The following is a 20,948-nucleotide window of genomic DNA, read 5'->3' on the forward strand; positions in this document are numbered from 1 at the left end:
TCCCTCATCTGCACAAATGGATGGAGAACTGCAATATGAGAAATGTTATTAAGAAAATCTTTTCTTTCTGATTAGGTGGTATGTAAAAATAAAGTCAATCCATGTTGATTCACACTAATCTATTGCCTTGGCTTTGCAAGAATTGCTAAGCAATTATTATTTATTCCCTAGCGAGCATTACAAGGTGGAAAGAAATATGACAAAGCAAAGGTGAGAAAACAAATTAAACCAGGTGTCAACTTAAAAAAGAATCTGTTGATGTAATTCATCACTCTAAGAGGTGAAACTAGAAAACTTCGTGCTCATCTCATAAAAACATGATAAAATCCACACCCATTCTTTATAAAAACTCAAAGCAGAGAGTAGAAGGAAACTTCTTCACCCTGATGAAAGGTACCTACAAAACCCTGCTACCAGCATCCTAATGGTAAAACATTATAAAGCTTTTCTTAAAAATTATGCATCATGCATATTATTTCCACTGCCATTCAACACTGTACTATAGATCCTAATCAGTGCAGTAAGGCAAGAAAAAAATCTATAAGCATTGAAATGAAAGAATCAAAATTTAATATGTGCAATTATAATGATTTCTTGCAAAGAAAAAAGCAACATTTCTACTTTAAAATGATCAAAACTACCAAGGGACCTGGATAGAAAAATCAATATATAAAAATTAATTTCATTCCTATACCTCAAAAGAAAGAACTAAGAGATGGAATATTTTACAAATCACCATTTATAAAAGAAAAAGGAAATTTCCTAGGATAAGTATAATTAAAAGTATGTAATATTTTTATGGATAAGATTATAAAACTTTTTTTGAACGTTATTTTAAAAAGGCCTAAACCAGTAGACAAATCTATCATATTAACGATAAGGAGACTCAGGAGAATACCAATTCTCCCAAATTATTGCTTTATAATAATACTAATCAAAACCTAAACCTTTTTCATGGAACATGACAAGCTGATTTTTAAAATTTATTTGGTAAAAATATACAAAATGAATAAAAATAAATAAATAAAAATAAAATTTATTTGGAAAAGCAAAATGTCAATACAAGAAAATCTCTAAAAAGAACTAGACAAGGGAGAGGGGAAGCACGAGCTTGTCCTGTAGGCTGTTAGGATTTAATAGGAATCTACAATCCCACAAATGAATGGTATCAGCCTAAGGATAGACAAGTAAATCCAAGGAACATAAAAGAGATCCAAGAAATAGACCACACCACATGAGTAAGGGTAATCCTTGATTGGCCTGTATAACTAATGCATCCTGAAATAGCTTTATTTGCCACAACAAAAGTTTCTCAATCTTCTCACCAATTGATGAAGCTATCCATCTCTCCCTGGTCCTCTCCTCCACCTTGGAGATCTGAACTACTTCCCTACTGTAACTCCCTTGATTCTCTGCTTCTAGCCCCAGGGTGAGAATACATAGCACGTAAAGACTCCCACCTGCTCTTAACTGTGGCACATCACTCCCCCCTCTCCATATTCCTGTTGCTGAGAACGCAGGCACAGGGTCTCAACACAACCACACAGAAGAATGGGGAATGCAGTGTTTTGGTGTATCCCCAGAAACGAAAAATGACATGATGAACAAGCAGTCTCTGGCAAAGAGTATGAAAACATATATGACAGAAATGGCATAGCTGATCCTGGGGAAAGTATTAGTGATTAACAAATGATGCTAAGTAGAAAAAAGCAACTCAAGGACTTCTTTCCAACGCACCCAAATAATTTTCAAATAGATTTAAAAATATCAATAAGACAGACAAAAGACAAAACTAAAAGACAACCTATTGAATGGGAGAAGATATTTGCAAATGACATCTCTGATAGAGGGTTACTATCAAAACTATATAAAGAACTTGTACAACTCAACACCAAAACAATAGAAACCCAAAGAAACTCCCAAATAGTCCAATTAAAAATGGGCAAAAGACATGAACAGACATTTCTCCAAAGAAAACATACAGATGGCTGACATATGAAAAGATGCTCAACCTCACTCATCATCAGGGGAATGCAAATCAAAACCACAATGAGCTATCACCTCACACCTGTCAGAGTGATAACAAGTTGGTGAGGATATGGTAAAAAAAAAAAAAAAAAAAAAAAAAGGAAGCCTCATGTACTGTTGGTGGGAACGCAAACTTGTGCAGCCACTATGAAAAACAGCATAGAGGTTCCTCAAAAAATTAAAAATAAAATTACCATATGATCCAGTAGTTCCACTATGTATTTATCCAAAGAATATGAAAATAGTAATTAGGAAAGATAATATACACCATTATGTTTATTGCAGCCTTATTTACAATAGCCACATTATGGAAGCAGCCCAAATGTCCTTTTTTTTTTTTTCAAATGTCCTTTGATAGATAAATGGATAAAGAAGCTGTGATATGTATATATAAATATAAATATATATATTATATATTAGTCAGCCATGAAAAAGAATGCAGTCTTGCCATTTGCAACAACATGGATGGATCTAAAAAGTATAATGCTAAGTGAAATAAGTCAATCAGAAAAATAAATACTACATATGAATGAAATCATATGAAAAACAAATACCATATGATTTCATTCATATGTAGTATTTTTTTTTAATATTTTATTTATTTATTCATGAGAGACACACACAGAGAGAGAGAGGCAGAGACACAGGCAGAGGGAGAAGCAGGCTCCATGCAGGGAGCCTGACATGGGACTTGATCCCGGGTCTCCAGGATCACACCCTGGGCCAAAGGCAGGCGCCAAACTGCTGAGCCACCCAGGGATCCCCTCATATGTAGAATTTAAGAAACAAACAAGTGAACAAAAGAAAAAAAGAGAGAAAAACCAAGAAACAGACTCAACTATAGAAAATAAACTGATGGTTATCACAACAGAGGTGGGGGGGAGAATGGGTGAAAGAGGTGAAGTGACTTAAGAATATATTTATCGTGATGAACACGGAGTAATGTATAGAATTGTTGAATCACTACATTATACACTTGAAACTAATACGACACTGTACATTATACTGGAATTCAAATTAAAAAAAAAGAAAGGCAAAAGTAATATAAGAGAATATCTTAAAGATCTAGGGATTGGGAAAAAGTTCTTAACACATAGGAAACCACAACTATAGATGGGAATGATAGATAAAAATATATCATAAAGAAAGAAAAAAGACAAACTGGTACAAGATATTTTCAATATATCTAACTGACAAAGGGTTAGTACCTAGATGATAAAAAAGAAATACTAGTCAATTTTCACAAAAGATAATTGGATGGAAATAACTCTACTTCACTAGTAAATCAGAAAATTAGAAATAAAATTGTAAGAAGGTTCCATTTCAAAACCATTTGATTGGAAAAATTAAAAAGTCAGACAGCATCAAATATTAGCAAGAAGAAGCAATAGGAAATCGTTTCCACTGCTGGTGAAAATATGAAACTGGTACAAAAAGTTTGAGAAATAAAGCGGTACTATTCTATGAAATTAAAGTGTGTGTACCCCCCACCCCAAGATATAGCAATTCCACTTGTAGACGAATGCCAGCACGTGTGAACTATGGCTACATCCTTCAACACAGATGATAAACCTGAAAATACAATGTTGAGGGAGAAAAACAAGATACGGAACGATACATAGAGTGCACCGTTGTTACACGTTGTTACAGAGTTAAATGGAGCCAATCAGTCTAAGTGTAGCTTAAGAATCTACACATCCAAGGATCCACACGTGTGTTTAAAAATCCACACTGTAGAGGGACAGTAAAGGCATGAGCAAGGTGGAGATTTAGGGTCGTGGACACCTTTGGGGATGTGGCGGGGAGGCAGAGCTGGACCCAGGCCTCAGGAGCTTCAAGGACACCCTATAATGCTGGATTTCTTAAGTGGCCTAATGGGTTCCCAAGCACTCATTTAATTAATAAGCAAGCATTGACATAAACATTCCCTTATGCATCCAATATTGAATTTTTAAAATTAAAACATACCCAGGTGCACACCTGCACACACAGAAAAAAGAAGTAAGGGCTCCCATTCAAGAGAGTTATTGATCTGGCCGTTGTTCAGGAGCAGAAAGAATGAGAAAGTCTATGTTCTCTTTTTAACACTTAATCCACGGCAAGATCCTCTGTTAACAATTAAAAAGCTTGTTTCCTTTTCACTGGTCTAAGGTGTCCCATTTTCACTTTTTTACTTAACATCAAAATTCTGTTTTATTTTTTTCCCCAGTGGCCAGGTTTTATCTGCTTTTCCTAGAACCTCCAAGCAAGTGCAGATTCTGCGGAATCTTACTACAGCATATGAGGTAATTCCTTCTTCATTTATCTTTACACTTGACCCTTGAATAGCACTGGTTTGAACTGCATGGATCCACATACACACAGATTTTTAAAATTTTTTTTGAGAAATAGAGTATAGTACTGAAAATGTATTTTTCCTATGACTTTGTTTTCTTAAAGATTTTTAAAATTTATTTGAGAGAGAGCGTGCACAGAGGGAGAAGGAGATGCAGACTCCCCATGGAGCAGGGAGCCCAATGCGGGGCTCGATCCCAGGACCCTGAGATCATGACCTGAGCCAAAGGCAGGTGCTCACCAACTGAACCCCCCAGGCTCTCCTCCTTACGATTCTTAATGACATTTTCTGTGCCCTGGTTTGCTTTATTATAGGAACACAGTATATGAGGCACACAATATATGAGATACGTGTTCATCAACCATTTATGTTATCCGTAAGGCTCCAGTTAACAGTGGGCTGCTAGTAGAGTTTTGGTGAAGTCAAAAGTTATAGGCAGATTTTCAGCTGCATGGGAGTCTGCACCCCGACCCTACACTCTTCAAGGGTCACGTGTATATTGGCTCCATTATGTATAAATTTTGTGTGCCATGTTCTCTCATATGTTGTCTCACGCACACATATATATATATACACATATATATGTGTATATATATATATATATACAGATATATATATACAGCTGGTATAAACTCCTCTTTTTAAAATTTGAGATAGAGCACGAGCAGGGGGAAGAGGCAAAGAGAGAGAGAGAATCTTCAGCAGGCTCCACACCCATTGCAAAGCCTGACTCAAGGCTCGATCTCATGACCCTGGGATCACAACCCGAGCCGAAATCAAGAGTCCGACGCTTAAGGAACTGAGCCATGCAGGTGTGCAGGTACCCCTAAACCCCTCCTCTTGTAGCCTCCTCCCCTTCCCCACATTTGGTTGCTAAAATCAAAACTTCTTCATTTGTGCTATTGGCCTTTCAGCCAAATTCATAATAATGATACGTAGATAATTCAAGTGCATACTTACGGAACACCTGGGTGGCTCCATGGTTGAGCCTGTACCTCTGGCTCAGGCCATGACCCTGGGGTCCTGGGATCTAGTCCTGCATCAGGCTCCCTGCAGGGAGCCTGCTTCTCCCTCTGCCTGTGTCTCTGCCTCTGTGTGTCTCATGAATAAATAGATAAAATCGTTTTTTTTTTAAAGTGTATACTTGCAAGCATGTTATGACAGTAGAAGCCCAATAGAACTTTGCTCATAAAGCAATGGTTTATAAAAGCAGCAAAACCATGAGGGAACATTTATCAAAATCTTATGCCTGGGAACCATCTCCGCAGAATGCTTACGGTGTAGAAAGCTGACAAGAGTTACAAAATGTCATGGTAGAAAATTGATGGCTCTCTATTTGTCAGTCAAGGTTCTCTAAGAAGCAGACGTCAAAACCAGATTAAAGATGCCAGAGAAGGGGACGCCCAGGTGGCTCCGTGGTTGAGCATCTGCCTCTAGCCCAGGTCGTGACCCCAGAGTCCTGGAATTGAGTCCTGCATGGGCTCCCTGCAGGGACCCTGCTTCTCCCTCTACCTTTGTCTCTGCCTCTGAGCATTAACTTCACTATTTCCAATGAAATAATAACAATAAAAATAACGACACCTGCCAAGCCTATAGCTAAGGGTAATTATAATAGGCAAAGGAAATGGGTGTGAAAGTGCTTGGAGAGAGCAGAGTCAAATCGAAAAAAAAAAAGTAAATATTATTGGAAGGCATGACCCAAAGTCCATAATTAGATTAAAGAAAAGCAATACTGACAGGATAATAATGTCAGTTCTTATTAAATTGGAATTTTTATTAAAGTCAACACTTAATGAACTATCTTTCTAGACAGAATTTCATTTCTCCTTTACACATCTGACATGCACAGTCGGCTCTATAATTGGGTCATAAATATATTCATTCACTCATTTATTCCAGTCTCACCAAATATTTATTGAGTGCCGTGTAGGTCCCAGGCTCTCTTTAGCAACTGGGGTTCCACAGAAGAATAAAACAAGCGCCCTGCAAAATAAATGTTTACACTGCCACATGCGGGAATGGTGACCCGTGGCCAGGAAATGTCCTTTTCATTTTTCCTATTGACACACTTTTATGGCTTTAGCCACAGAAGACAATGATGTGAACAAGTGTTTTTGTTTTTATCAATTTTCCCCTTGAAAATGCAGATTGTTCTCTGGCAGCCAGTAACAGCCGAATTTATTGAAAAGAAGAAAGAAGTCCATTTTTTTGTGAACGCATCCGATGTAAGCAATGTGAAAGCTCATTTACACGACAGCACCATCCTATTCAGGTAGGCATCATTCAATATGGATCGAGTAGCCGTTATAAGCAGCTATGATGCATTTTACCAGCAGATAATAGAACTGCTTCCTGGAAAAATAAACACATCGAACATGGCAACATGAAATCTCTGATTTCATGAATTCAGAGATTCATGAAATCTCTGAAGTGGCCTGGGGATGAAACCCAAGTGGCTGGAGCTCTTCGACCTTGGAGGAGTGGCTTAATCTCTCATGCCCTAGGTCCCTTATCTAGAATGCGTCAGACTCAGGGATCTGGGGAGCCTCTTATAGTTCCTCCTCATTCCTTCCTTCTCATAGTCCCTCCCTTCTGTGCCTAGACCTGAGGAACAAAATTTTCATTCATCTTAGTAGGTTTTGTTGGTATCTCTTGAAAAAGCAGCTGCTAAAGGGGATTTCTGGTTCCTTCCTTGCTTCACAAGGTCAGTGAGCATTCCTGAATGTCCGGCCCTCAACTAAACCTTGTATCAGAGGCAATTTCTGTTCAGACTCCATGTCCCCTTCCTTTTGGATTCTCCTGTCCCAAGCCTCCTTCCTGCATCCGCTACCTAAGAGCCAGTCTTCCGCCAGCCACCGTGGCACCTCCTGGAGGCCAGGCTCCCTTCTGTGTATCACCGGGCGGCCTTTGGAGAATAGGCCACGACCATTATTCACACTGTGTTATAGGTGCTCGCTGCCTCCCAGGAACTGTGCCGAGCCCTCCTACATGCTGCTTTGTTTAATTCTTATTTAGCTCTGTGAGGTACTATCCTCATTATGCAGATGGAAAAATGTTTCATAGGTCACAAAGGAATCTCACAAGATCACACCGCACACAACATAGCAGAGCTAAGAGTTGAACTCAGACTTTTCTCATGTCAAAGCCTTGCCTTTTATCTGTTGGCCTTAAAAAAAAAAAAAAGAAAATGATACAAAAATGATAGTCAACACTCAAACCAGTAATCCCAAGTGACGGAACAGCTTAATTCAGTTAAAATGCTTGCGTAGTTAACAACGTGGCACTCGTTAAGAGAATTAAACAAGCTCTCTTTCTGATGCCTCCCCTTTCCCTGTGCCTCCAGAGGTTTGATCGTCCTTAGCTCTGCAGAGCATCGGGTACAGGTCAATGATTGTCACAATGAAAAACAAAAAGGAAAGGTTTTCTGCTTCTCCTTGGTCCTTCACTGAAAGTAGAATAATACCTTGTTACTCTGGATTTCAGAAAATCATCTGTTGACCTATGTTAAAGACACCGATGAATCACAATAGAGGAATGTTGGTAACGGTGGGAAAAGGGGGAGGCCCTCCAAGATCCCACGTAGGAGCCACTTTCTCTCCAGCACCATGTGGCCCCTGAATGTCAGCACTGCTTGCTGCAGTGTCAGGGGTTATTGTGTGCACCCTGATGAATTTTGGCTCAGTGGATTTCCCCGTGATGTTTTCCCCATGCGCACCTGTTGCTGTGCCTGCAATGGGCCACGGGAAAATGAGTCCGGTTTAGAAACCAGCTCTCCCTCTGGTTTTCCCCAGAGTCTTGGTGGAAGAAGTGAAAGATCTTATCCAACAGCAAACCTCCAACAACACCCTCAGCCCCCGGACCTCCTCCTCCTTCTATGAACGGTATCACCCACTACATGAAGTAAGTCATTACATTTCTCTCCAAAATTCCAATTTTCGTTTCATTAGCATTGCCATTTCAACCATGTGGGATATTATGAAAGAAATATAATTAGTGAAAGAGGGTTAAAAAAAATCATGATTAGGTTGATTATACAGTGGTAACTTATCCTCTTGTAAGTTGTCTTTCCTGAGAAGATTGCATCATGTTTGGTAAACTGCCTCTAGTAGGCTGTTTGTCCACAGCTGAGAGTATCTCTAACCACTAGGAGTAATACTGCATGCTAAGGAATAACCGGAAATTTAAAAATAGAGCCTTTTCATTGAAACTGCACAAAAAGTTTAACAATCCAATGAATCATGTCTTTTTGGACCATTACTTTGATTGTACTCTTACTGAAAAATTGCTACATTATCTCACTGAATTAAAGGAATTTATTCACTCGCATTTAGCACACTGTAAACAAGTGCATTTTATTCCCCCTTAGGAAGAATCTATTTGAACTAATAATAATAACAACACCTGTATTTTAATCTTTAAGAAGTTGATTTTTTTTTCTATCACTACTTACAGGTTCTAATTTTTCTAGAGGGAACCTAAGAAAGATGCTGGGGCTCAATTGACCAGAGTAAGCTTTCATGTAATACTCCATATTTGTTAGTTGAGAGGGTAAACTCCTTGGAGGACTTTCTTTTTTTATATATAGTATGCTCCAAGTAATAAAAATCCCTCAATACCTTTTTCTTTCCTTGGAGTATGCTGTTATACTGCTTAATATAAGCATTTTTATCATCTTTGGCTTGCTGCCCAGAAACTGTTGGGGACTATATCCATGTTTTTAAGACATCTAAGACTTAAGAATCAATTTTCTATTTAATCTTCAAAAGCATCTGTTCCTTTCCAGTTAGTTAAACCAGAACTCAGTCTGCTTCTCGAATCAATGTGCCTGGCTGATTGATGGGGAGCTTAAAATTGCATCCCCCTCCTTTATCTCTCCTCCCTTGTCTCTGTTCTGCTGCGACCTCTTCCCTCCAGGGTCCATTATCAGCCCTGCAGAAGCAAACTCGATGCCAGCAGTTGAGAAGCTCGGTCAGCATGATTTCCAAAATGGGGAAGATAAATATGTCACTGCTGTGCTGAATTTGGTCGAAAGACGGGAATGCCTTAAGAAGAAGGGTTTTTAAATATTTTTGAAGTATTTTTTAATTATTTTGTTCAAGAAGGTTACTTTTTCTTACCTTGTGTCCAGGACAGAGTTGGGAAGATATGGGGGGGGGGGGGGGGTGAGAAGGAGGGTGAAGGAAAGGCCATGGCTGTATTAGTCTGCCCTAACAAAGTGCCACAGGCTGGGTAATTTAAACCACAGAAATCTATTCTCTCACAGCTCTGGAGGCTGAAGGTGCACAATCAAGTTGTCAGCAGGGTTGGTTTCTCCTGAGGAGTCTTTCCTTGACTTGCAGATGCCTGTCTTCTCACTGTGTCCTCACGTTCCCTTCTCTCTGTATACACGTCCCTGGTTTTTCTGTGTGTGTTTATGTTCTAGTCTCCACTTCTTATGAGGACACCAGTAAGTTTGGATTAGGGCCGACGGTAACAGCCTCATTTTAACTTAATTACCTCTTTAAAGGCCCCGTCTCCCAAGATAGTCACATTCTAAGCTACAGGAGTTTAGAGCTTCAATACTTGAATTTGGAGGGGAACACAATTCAGTTCATAACAATGACATCGAAGAACACATTTTGGACCTCTCTTCCCTCCTATCCTCAATCCTTTAGGGTTCATAGGAACTGTGGCCATCTTCTCTCAGGAAATTCCAAGGCCTTCCTTCCCCTTCAGCATTGATCTCCCCTTCAGCCCCTACCACAAGGTCCCCTGGTGGGCAAGAGGTGTTCTTTTGTCATTGATTCTCACTAGGACACCTTAATCTACTATGGAAAGAAAAACAAATGGCAAAAAAAAATACTGCTTAAAACAAATAGCAAAAGAAGCAAGTTATTCAAAGGATGTTACCTTCATTACACCAGATTAGATTGTGAAATGAATCAAGGATTCGGTAAAGCTGCCTTCATCCAATGCCACCTCCTTGGTTGGAGGAAATCTACTGAACCATGAATACTGTGACACAAATGAATCAAGGATTCGGTAAAGCTGCCTTCATCCAATGCCACCTCCCTGGTGGGAGGAAATCTACTGAACCATGAATACTGTGACACAAAGTGGTTCCTTGTAGTAGATCTCTCAGATGTACTCATGCCTTAGAAGAGTGGCATGATAAACAGAGACCCATTGAGGAAATCTCTGATGGTTAGATGCCCAATACCTCAGACACAGACAGCATCGGTATTTGGTGACAGGTAGGCCTTCCAAGAGCTTCTTAATTCCCAGCACCGGACAACCACTCACCCTAGTTATATTACTCTAAGAGGATCCGTGGGCAAATGGTGTTGCAGTTCCCATCAGCTGGGATTGCAGTCTGAAATTACCTCTTGGTAAGATCCTAGAAATAAGGGCAAGGGTTGGTCATTCCCATTTCAGAAGGTATAAAAATACAAGTATGGCCCTTGAGAAGTTGGTCTCCATTAAAACATGACTGAATTCCAACATTCAAACCCTGCTTTGAAGTGGGCACTACCCTAAAATCAGGGCCAGGAGGTTTTATTTTTTCCTTCCACTGTCATCTTGACAATCACCAGTACCACTAGACTTCCAGCCAAGAGAAAGTTTCTGAATCAAGCTTCTCAGAGAAAGAGAATATTTTTCCTCCAGATTGTCCTCACCCTTGCCTCCTGTCATTTTACGCATCTTGTTGTGAGTACACAGGTCTCTAGTGGGAAACAATGGCACTGCTATTTATCCTGTACAGAGAGAGCGCCCAGGACTACCTCAGGTTACCCTTGAAAAGTGAATATTAAAAAAAAAAAGTCCCATAGAAATGTGAATTCACAAATGAATGATAAAGAGGATATCACACACAGAGGCAGGGATTCAATGTAAGAGCCTTTAAAAATAACTTTCTGGAGATCTACTTTAAAGATTAACTTTTCCTACTTTGTCATAAGTTTCTTAGTCCTTTTCTTTTTTTTTTTTTCCTTAGTCCTTTTCTACTCTTTCTTTAAACCTTGATGTTTTGAAAACCTTAATTGTATTGATTTTCCTAAATAGGCCCAACGGCTTTGGTTCTTCATTCTTTCTTTATACAAAACTTTTAAAGGGACCGCCTTGCCTTGAAGAAGTTGTCTGCTTCCTTTGGCCAGGGAAATGCCTTGAACTTGCTCTGTGACTGACTTCTGGTTTCTGTTGTGATAGATCTACACTTGGATGGAAATTATATCTGAAAACTATCCTGAGATGGTTGAAAAAATCCACATTGGATCCTCATACGAGAAGTACCCACTTTATGTTTTAAAGGTGTGTTGTGGGGAGACTCATTGATCTCTCAACCTTGGAGAACGTGTTAATTCTTTCCTGCTGTTTATTATAACTTGGATTTTTTTTTCTTTGAGCTATGGAAATATTTGTATTACAAGTGCTCCTCAATTTCAATATCCAGCTATTTGGGGATTGGTTTTTACCTTTACATTCTTTCCCTTACTAATGCAGCATTGGTACATGAAAACCCTATTTTTAGACTCTTCTCTGTCTCTGTTTTTTGTGACATAGATAAGCCATTTAACCTTCCTGAGTTCAGTGGCTACCTTCATAAAAGGAGGGGAGTTGTCTGGATTATTTTTCCACATTAAGTGGAATAAGGACTTTATTTACTATCATCGCCACCACCTCTGACTGGCTTACCTAGGGGGGAAAAAACAGATAGGAATCTGTTGTTAGACAAACACTGACACTGATGTAGTTTTTGGAATGAAAGAAATAATAACCAAACCCAGGGAAGGATAGGAACCAGGGCAATGTTGGGAGCCTTGGCAGTAGGGCTGATATGATAGCTTCTGCTCCAATCCCTATCCATTTGGTTATTTACTTTTAGTTGAATAAATTGACATTAGTAAAGGTCAGTGAATATGGCCAAAGAATTTTTGGGAGCCATGAAACCATACTAATTCCTGCTGTTAATTTCTAATTCTGCATCTCTTTTTCTAAGCAGTTTCCTCTGCTCCCCACGTCCACCAAAAAAAAATAATTAAGAAGTTCTAAAAAAAAAAAAAGTGTCAGAAAAATACATTTGATTTAATAACACTTAATTTACATATAGTTTCCCAACATTATCTATCTAAATTGTGAGAGGAGAACCTCCTTAGTCATCCAAAGGTGAGATTTCAAGTTGGGGTTTCTGGATTTTCATCTGTTTTGACAAGAACCTGCCATACAAACTCAAGCTAGATGTATGAAACTCCAGGTCCTCTTGACAGCTGAGTTGGTCCATCAAGTTGGATCCATGCAATTGTGGTCTACCTGCCCATGACCTTTGCTTTCAGCCATATTGTGTGCACTCTTTAGAACCTGTGTTTCCAGGACCCAGATTTACACATTGGAAGATCATGCTTCCTGCGTACCTTAGCCCCAGTCTTACTTGACAAAGGATGTGTACACAACAGGAGTCTCTGGGATTCCTTCATCTTTCCAGCATCAGGACCAATACTGAGAGAGTTTGCTTGGCACTGTTAGAAAGTTGAGTCAGGAGACTAGTCCAAACACCTCAAGATTTTCTTTTACATTGAATAGATTAAATCAACCAGCTAGTTCTCATTCTGGGTGCTGTTTCACTCTTTGAATCCAAAGCCCTTTGACTTTCTCCCTTGCTTTCTTACTGGATTATCACTAGCTCCAGGTTAGTTTGGAACAAACCTCCCGAGTGCTGGAGAATGGCAATAAAAATTTAATTCTCTTTTTTTTTTCTTATTTTGGACTTTCAACTCCACATATTTGCTTAATTTTATAATACTCTTCTTCCCTTCCGTACCCTAATTGTGTCAAAACTAAGTTTTAAAATGAACCGTGACTCATTTTGTTTGGAAGTGTTTTTGCAAACACTTCTGAAGGTACCAAAGTCTATCATTGAGGACAGATTGGGAGTTCTTATTCCAGAATTGGCAGCTTGCATTAGCTCCCCATATCATGAATCAGAACAAGGCCTCTGCCCCTGGACCTGGTGGTAATAAGTTTGTGTGAACTGAGATGTGTGCTTCTTTTTGTGTGAAATGGGGAAATAGTCTAAACATAAGACGTATGCACCCTGGGGAAAATGGTGAGGGAGTCCAAGTTTATCTCTGGCACCACTGCCTTCCCTTTCCAAAACCCTTCTTTGTTCTGGTCTCCTGCAGAAAGCTGTCCACGCTACATATACCTATTTATCTCACAAAAGTGTCAAGATACAGCCTGAAATACTAGTGCTCTGGCCTTTATTTCTGTACTTTCACATGCAGCTCTGGTATGACTAGGTAATTGTGGGGGAACAAGAGGACATTAAATCAAAACTGCTTGCAAACCTCAGTCCTGACTCTCATCAGTTATGTGACCTTAACTAATATCTTTTAATCTTACCAGCTTATAATGTCCCTTGAAAACCCTCAAAGGACTGCAGGGAATATTATGTGTTTTACAGATTTGTTGAAAGCATTAAATATAAGCACTATATACACGGAAGTTATTATCCTGAAACTTCTTGTTATTGTTGTTGGTTTTCCTTGGACAGGTTTCTAGAAAAGAACAAAGAGCCAAAAATGCCATATGGATTGACTGTGGAATCCATGCCAGAGAATGGATATCCCCTGCTTTCTGCTTATGGTTCATAGGCCATGTGAGTATTTACATTCTCTTAAGCCAGAGTTTCCCAATGTATGGCCTAAGACAACATGTGCAGAATCAACTGGACTGTTTATTAAATGCATTTTCCCAAGTCGCGACATCCTAGAATTCTCAACTTAAACTCTCTGGTGGCGAGGTTTGGTAATCTACAATGTTCACAAATTGCCCAGGAGACTTCTGTGCATATGAAGTTTGAGAACCATAACTTCAAGCATTTAAATTGCTCTAAAGAGTGCTCACCTTTTCCTTCCTACATTTCTGTCTAAGGTCAAACGCTGGAAAAATAATCAAGAAATATTTTGCAATTGTAGTATGTTTACTAAGAGCGATATACTGCCCTTGGGCATTGAACATGAAGTACAACATTATAGAGCAGATCATATTTTATCTCATGTTATAATGGGGGATTTTGCCCTGAAGAAGGCCCTGGCAGCAAAAAATCCATACATAAGACAAAGAGTATGGCATAAAAATGATAATGACCATAAACCTCTATAATAATTGAAAGCATAAAAATTATGCTTCAGTTCCCATATAATGGGGATAAATGTCCTTTCTATTGATTTATACAGAGTCTTTGCCACTGGAAGACTAACTTAAAATATGTGTCCTTCTTACAATGGTTCTTGTCACTGTAGTCACAGGTATACAATTATACAAATAGAGTTGTTTTAAAAAATTAAAGAAAAAAATAATAAAATAAAAAAAATTAAAGATAGCCACTTAGATTGATCTGTCTTAACAAATGAGGTACATCAAAGGTAAAAACATTTCTGCCTCTACTGGGTCTTATCAAATACAACTTCTCTACCTACCTTCTCCTACCTAGCCATCTTCTCTGTCTCCCTGATGGGAGCTATAGCACCCCTAGTCTTCTGCAAAGTTCCCAGCCACCCATGGGTACCACCTCAACCAAATGAGGATAGCTCTCAACTGACTAGATCCTTAACATAGCCCCACCATTTAATAATCCTTCCCCAAGCTGGGTAGTTTTATTCATTTTATTCATTTTAGGCAGTGAATGGATCACCAGTTAGTGGAAGAAGAAAGGTGAAAAGTGGGCAAGAAAGAACTCTTCTTTTTCATTCCATCACTGACCCTGGAAAGGGCCAGAAAGAAACTCTAATTCGTATTGACTCTAATTCATATTGGTGAAGTCATCCTTACTTGCCATCCTTCTCAAATTGACACTTCTTCTCTCCTATAACACATGCCCTCCTCTACCCTTTCCACTTGCCGAACCTTTACAAGATTAAATGATTTATTCCACAAATATTTATAAATTGTCTAGGAGTTTCCAGACTCTGGGGATACCATGGGAAACAAGATACAGCTCAAAAAACTTACTGTCAAGTATTTTGCCCCAAAAATGTTTATCTGGTTTTTGTAGCCCAAAGCAACACAGTCAATCAACTCCTTTTGATGAACATTTGAGAGAATCCATCCTTGCCTACCTAAAACTAATCCAGATCATCTGCCTTTCCTAACAATTCAAACAACTGTAGTAGGAAAAATAAAATATTTAAAATTTTTGCGTGCATAGATTTTATATTTAAAAAGTAAAGAACCCAGATAAGAAGTCTTAGCTTTTAAGTCCCTATAAAGAAAATCTACACCATTCCTGTGTTTCTCCTTTCTTCTTGTACAACTACCAGAAGCACAACACTTCTGACACCAGATACATGGGGTCATTCCCCATACCACGCAATTCTGTGACACCAGCTATATGTCTTACAATTTGATTCAATTCTGACACTATCTACCTGGAGAATGAGTCAGATGCTGTTGGGCAAGGGCTCAGTCCCACAAGACTATTCCCTTATTATTTCAGATACCAGTTCAAAGTCCAAGCTGTTATCTGTGGTGTTGACAGATCAGCTACAAATCAAAGGTTCCCACGACCTCCTCCTTAGGTTTGATTAATTTGCTAGAGCAGCTCAAAGAACTCAGAGGAAACAGTTTACTTACTTTTTACCAGTTTCTTATTGAAAGGGTATGATAAAGGATATAGATGAACATCTACGTGGAAGAAATGCATAGGGCAAGGCATATGGGAAGGGCCACAGAGCTTCCCTGTCCTCTCCAGATGAGCCACTCTCCCAGCACGTCCACATGTTCACTAACCTGGAAGCTCCTCGAACCTCATACTTTTTATATTTTTAAAAGAGGCTGCATCATGTAGGTCTGATGGATCATTAACTCAATTTTTAATCCCTCTCCCCTTCCTGGAGGATAGGGTTGGAATTGAAAGCTCAAAGTTCCTGGCTTGGTCTTTCTGTTGACCAGTCTCCTTCCAGGACCCCACCAGGAATCATCTCATTAGAACAAAAGACACTGCTCTCACTCAGGAAATTCCAAAGGATTTAAAAGTTCTGTGTCAGGAACCGAGGACAAAGACCAAACACTGGAACAAAGATGTCCTTATTGCTCTTATCATTTAGGAAATTACAAGATCTGTGCCAGGAACCAGAGTGGGGGGGGGGGGGGTAGAGACCAATATATATGTATATCACAGTCTCTCACTCTCTTCTCCAACTCAATATGATGCAGTCTCAGCTTAGGGAAACCCATTTCTCTACACTTTGGGCAGCCTGAAGCCAGTCATTTCTTCCTATGAGGCCAATTTTAGATCCCTTCTACTTCTGCAAAGGCAGGGGCCGAGGCTGGCTTTTGCATGACCGGGTCACTAGGACCAAACTCAGCATCTAGCACATCATAGAAGCCCAAGGAACATGTGTTGGGCATCACACCTTGCTCAGTACTTGGCCGGCCAACTGGCTTTTTCTCAGTGCTAACCTCCCTCTGAACCTCTGACCTGGAGAACTTTTGTGTAGCTGCACACAAAGTTGGCATCTGCAACCTCAGGGCCTCCATAGAGCTCCTTCTGCTGCCCTCACCTTAGCTGACATGTGGCTTGTGATGGACACTGCTTCATAGAACCTCTATCAAGGAGAGGAGCTGCCAAGGGATCCGAGGAGGGGATCAATGTTCCCCTGTCCTAATACAGGTTTCCCCTGCTTTCCAAAAGTTTGCAATATGTTGCTTCACTTTGATGAAAGCCCTCCATTCATATGGGAATGGCTTTCTTCATAAAAGCAAAAAAATGCCCTTCAGGTTTCTTTCAATTAGCAAAAACAGGTACCAATGTGAAAGTGTTTGGAAAGTGGGGGGCACTTTTCACTTTAAGCTGTGTTGGCTTCTGGAAAAGTCTCATAGGCACGCTCTACTTTTGGACAGCGTGGGAAACCTGTACTGCTGTTGCCTTTTTCTCCAAATTCCTGAAGTGAACCAGTTGAGCTACCCTTGTTTTCTTTTAACTGTCATCTAACGGCCTCCAGATAATTCCTTAGAACCTGGCTCATGGTTCTTTATTCTTTTCCAATGCTTGCCACTATCCTGGGTGAATTCTATCTAAGTCCGTAAGTGAGATCTATCCAAAGAATCATCTCAGCAAGTTGAACTCTACATCACTAAACCTAACCTCAACTCTATTTTAGTAAATTTGCTCCATGGCCATCCTCTAGATCTCAAAAGTAATTCTTTCCCTGACCTCTAGATCCAGAACATGGCCAAGGACGGTGACCAGAAATTATAAAAGGAACTACTTAACAATCTGACTTCTTAATTTCCTCTCCTTCTACTTCTGTCATTCCCCACACCTCTTCATCATCCATTCACCTGTATCTCGAATGGTCTTGTCTCCTTCAGGAGTTCTAACCTCAAACACCTCACAGAATTAATTGTCCTTCTTCTGAGCTATGTTGCATATCCTGATTTTATTATCATACTTAGAACACTGGATTATTGCTCTTTCCTTTCCAACTTAACACTTTTATCAGCTTATTAGGGACAAAAACATCTCTAAAATCAGTTTTTGTTGTTGTTACCCATAACTCAGTGTGCTGTTTGTTCCACAGAACCAGCATTCAGCATCCTCTTGTTATTTTTAAATTTTAAATTAATGCTTCAACTTTAGACTCAAATACAACTCGGGGCCAAAGAGTACCTAGCATTGTGCTAAATGCTTTATTGTCATTGTAGAAAAACTGGGACTTAACAGCTCTTTGCTGTGTTTCTTTTTTTAATTAATTTTTTACTTATTTTTATTTATTTTTTAAATTTTAAATAATTTTAAAATTCAATTATTTAACATAATGGACCATTGGTTTCAGAGGTGGAGGTCAGTGATTTATGAGTCTTACATAATACCCAGTACTCATTACATCACGTGCCCTCCTTAATGTCCATCACCCAGTTACCCCATCCCCCTTCTTCCCCTCCAGTGACTTTCAGTTTGTTTCCTATGATTAAGAGTCTTTTATGGTTTGTCTCCCTCTCTGATTTCATCTTGTTTTTTTTCTTCTCTTCCCTTATGATCCTGTTTTGTTTCTTAAATTCCACATATGAGTGAGATCATACAATAAATATTTTTCTCTGATTTATTTCATCTAGCATAATATCCTCTAGTTCCATCCACGTCATTGCAAATGATACTATTTCATTTTTGATGGCTGAATAGTATTCCATTGAATATATATACACCACACCTTCTTTGCTGTATTTCTAGTGGTAGTGGCAGTGATGGTTTATTTTAAAATTTTTCCATTCATAGCATCTTATATGCCTTTTTGTACTAATTTATTCTGTCAAATGGCTACTGGTTAATTTGTTGGCAGGTATTGTTGTTGTTGTTGTTTAGGGTCATTATAAAGACAAAGCTTTGGTGTATTCCAGGAAAATGTTGGTGAGTAATTATATGCCATAGGTAAAGCTGATAGGAATCAGACAAGCCTTTATCTCCCATCCCCTAATCTCTCACTCTTGTGTAGGCTTCTGAACCTTCTATTCTCATCTTTTCTCTCTTGTTTTTATACTTACATAGTTTTTATATTTGGACAATTCAACTATGTTACTTGTTGGTAAATCATTCCTTCAACAAATATTTATTTGCTGTCACTTGTGTGTCAGGCATAATTTCTTCAGCCAACTACCTCATTAAGGTAGTTGAATCACTATTCATTGACTAGATACAAAACCATGACTGTAAATATATTTATAAAATACCATGAAAACTCATTGGATAACACATGCTTGGAGAGCCCCATCATACACAAATTACAAATTAACAGTAAAGAATTATTAGATTCATAAGCATGTTTAATTTTGGTTGAAAATGTTATTTTAAAAAATCATGTCTTTAAACACAGGTGATATACCAAGTCAGAATTATAAGACTTATAGAATCTTAGAGGTTGTATTACTTCAATGATATGATTATATATCTAGATTATATGTTTTTGAAGTATAAATGGCTGGATAAATATCAAATCTGAAAATGTCTTAATGAGTAATAACATTATTTACAAGGTTAATTGAGAACGTTTCTTAGATTTCTTTATATCTGTGTAACTCTGCCCTTAATCCACACAATGCCTGGAAAAGAGCACAGGTTTGCCCAACTACCAAATACAACCCAATCTTACCCTCAGCCAATCAAGTAAATACCCAAAGTCCCGAGGAGGCTATAATACTAGCTAGCTGATCTGCTCAAGTCACCCTCCATTTTGGATTCACATCTCCTCTTATTGAAGAGGCATTGAAAAACCTCCTTAATGCACAATTTCCCTCTGTCTTTACTTCTCTGAAGCCTCTCCATTGAGGTCCTGGTTTTATCCTGCTATTGTTCTTCAGATCACCAATTCCCTAAATTTAAAAGCTAAAATTATAAAATTCTCAGAAGAAAGCTTAGAAGTAATAGATCTTTGTGACTCTAGATTAGGTAATTATTTGTTAGATATGATGCCAAAAGCACAAGCAACAAAAGAAAAAAGAGATAAATAGAGCTTTACCAAAATTACAAAGCTTAGTGCTTTACAAAGGATGTCATCAAGAACATGAAAAGACAATGCACAGAATGGGGGGAAATATATATAATAAACTTTTATCCAAAATATATAAAGAAATTTTACAAATAAACAATAAACTGACAAATAATCCAGTTTTGAATTGGGCAAAGTTTCTGAAGAGACAACTCTCCGGAGAAGATATACGAATGTCTTATAAGCATATGAAAAGATGTTCAACATCACCAGTCATTAGGGAAATGCAAATCATAACCATACTGAGATACCACTTCAGACCCACCAGGATAGCTAAAATTTAAAAAGGATAGTAACAAATGTTGGTAAGGATGTGAAAAAAATTGGAACCCTCATCTATTCCTGTTGGGACCGTAAAATAGTTCACCCATTATTTTACAATTTGGCAATTCCTTGAAAGGTTAGGCATAGAATTACCATATGACTCAGCAATTCCACTACTAGGTATACAGCCAAGAGAAGTAGACACGTTAGTTTACAAATGTTCAAGGCATCATTGTTCATAATTGTCAAAAAGCATGCCCATCAGTTTATGAGTAGAATAATGTGGTATATCCTTATAATGGAGTATCATTCACCAATGAAAAGGAATGAAGTAGTGACTAATACTACAAAATGGATGAATCTTGCAAACATTATGCTAAGTAACAGAAGCCAGATGCAAATGGCTACATATTTTACTATTCCATTTATATGAAATATCTAGAATGCATAAATCCCCAGAGACAGAAAGTTAATGAGCGATTGTCAGGGCTGAGTGTGGGGATATCGGGATATCTGGAAGAGGAATAACTCCTAATGGGTAAGGATTTTTTTAGGTGGGGGGCTGATGGAGATGTTTTGAAGTCAGATAGTGGTGATGGTTGCACAACTCTGTGAAAATATTTTTTAAAGTCACTGAATTATACATTTTAAAATGATGAGTTTCCTTTTATGTGAATTATATCTTAATAAAGTTGTTGAAGAAAAAAAAGGGAAAAAAGGAACACCTGGGTGACTCAGTTAAGCATCCAACTCTAGATATCAGCTCAGGTCTCAATCTCAAGGTTGTGAGTTTGAGACCCTTG

The 20,948-nt window shown here is 38.6% G+C and overlaps 1 protein-coding gene across 1 annotated transcript in view; it reads left to right on the plus strand.

Annotated features, from left to right (window-relative positions):
- The window catches only part of CPB2 (carboxypeptidase B2), a 51,858-nt gene that overhangs the window by 13,329 nt on the left and 17,581 nt on the right, over positions 1–20,948 (plus strand). The window contains exons 2-6 of the mRNA XM_038569551.1: positions 4,238–4,313; positions 6,511–6,635; positions 8,155–8,263; positions 11,549–11,650; positions 13,890–13,994. Coding sequence (XP_038425479.1) covers positions 4,238–4,313; positions 6,511–6,635; positions 8,155–8,263; positions 11,549–11,650; positions 13,890–13,994 — 517 coding nt within the window. The remainder of the gene's footprint in view (positions 1–4,237; positions 4,314–6,510; positions 6,636–8,154; positions 8,264–11,548; positions 11,651–13,889; positions 13,995–20,948) is intronic.

The sequence above is a fragment of the Canis lupus genome, chromosome 22 (genome assembly GCF_011100685.1).
Source record: "Canis lupus familiaris isolate Mischka breed German Shepherd chromosome 22, alternate assembly UU_Cfam_GSD_1.0, whole genome shotgun sequence".
Taxonomy (NCBI): Eukaryota; Metazoa; Chordata; class Mammalia; order Carnivora; family Canidae; genus Canis; species Canis lupus.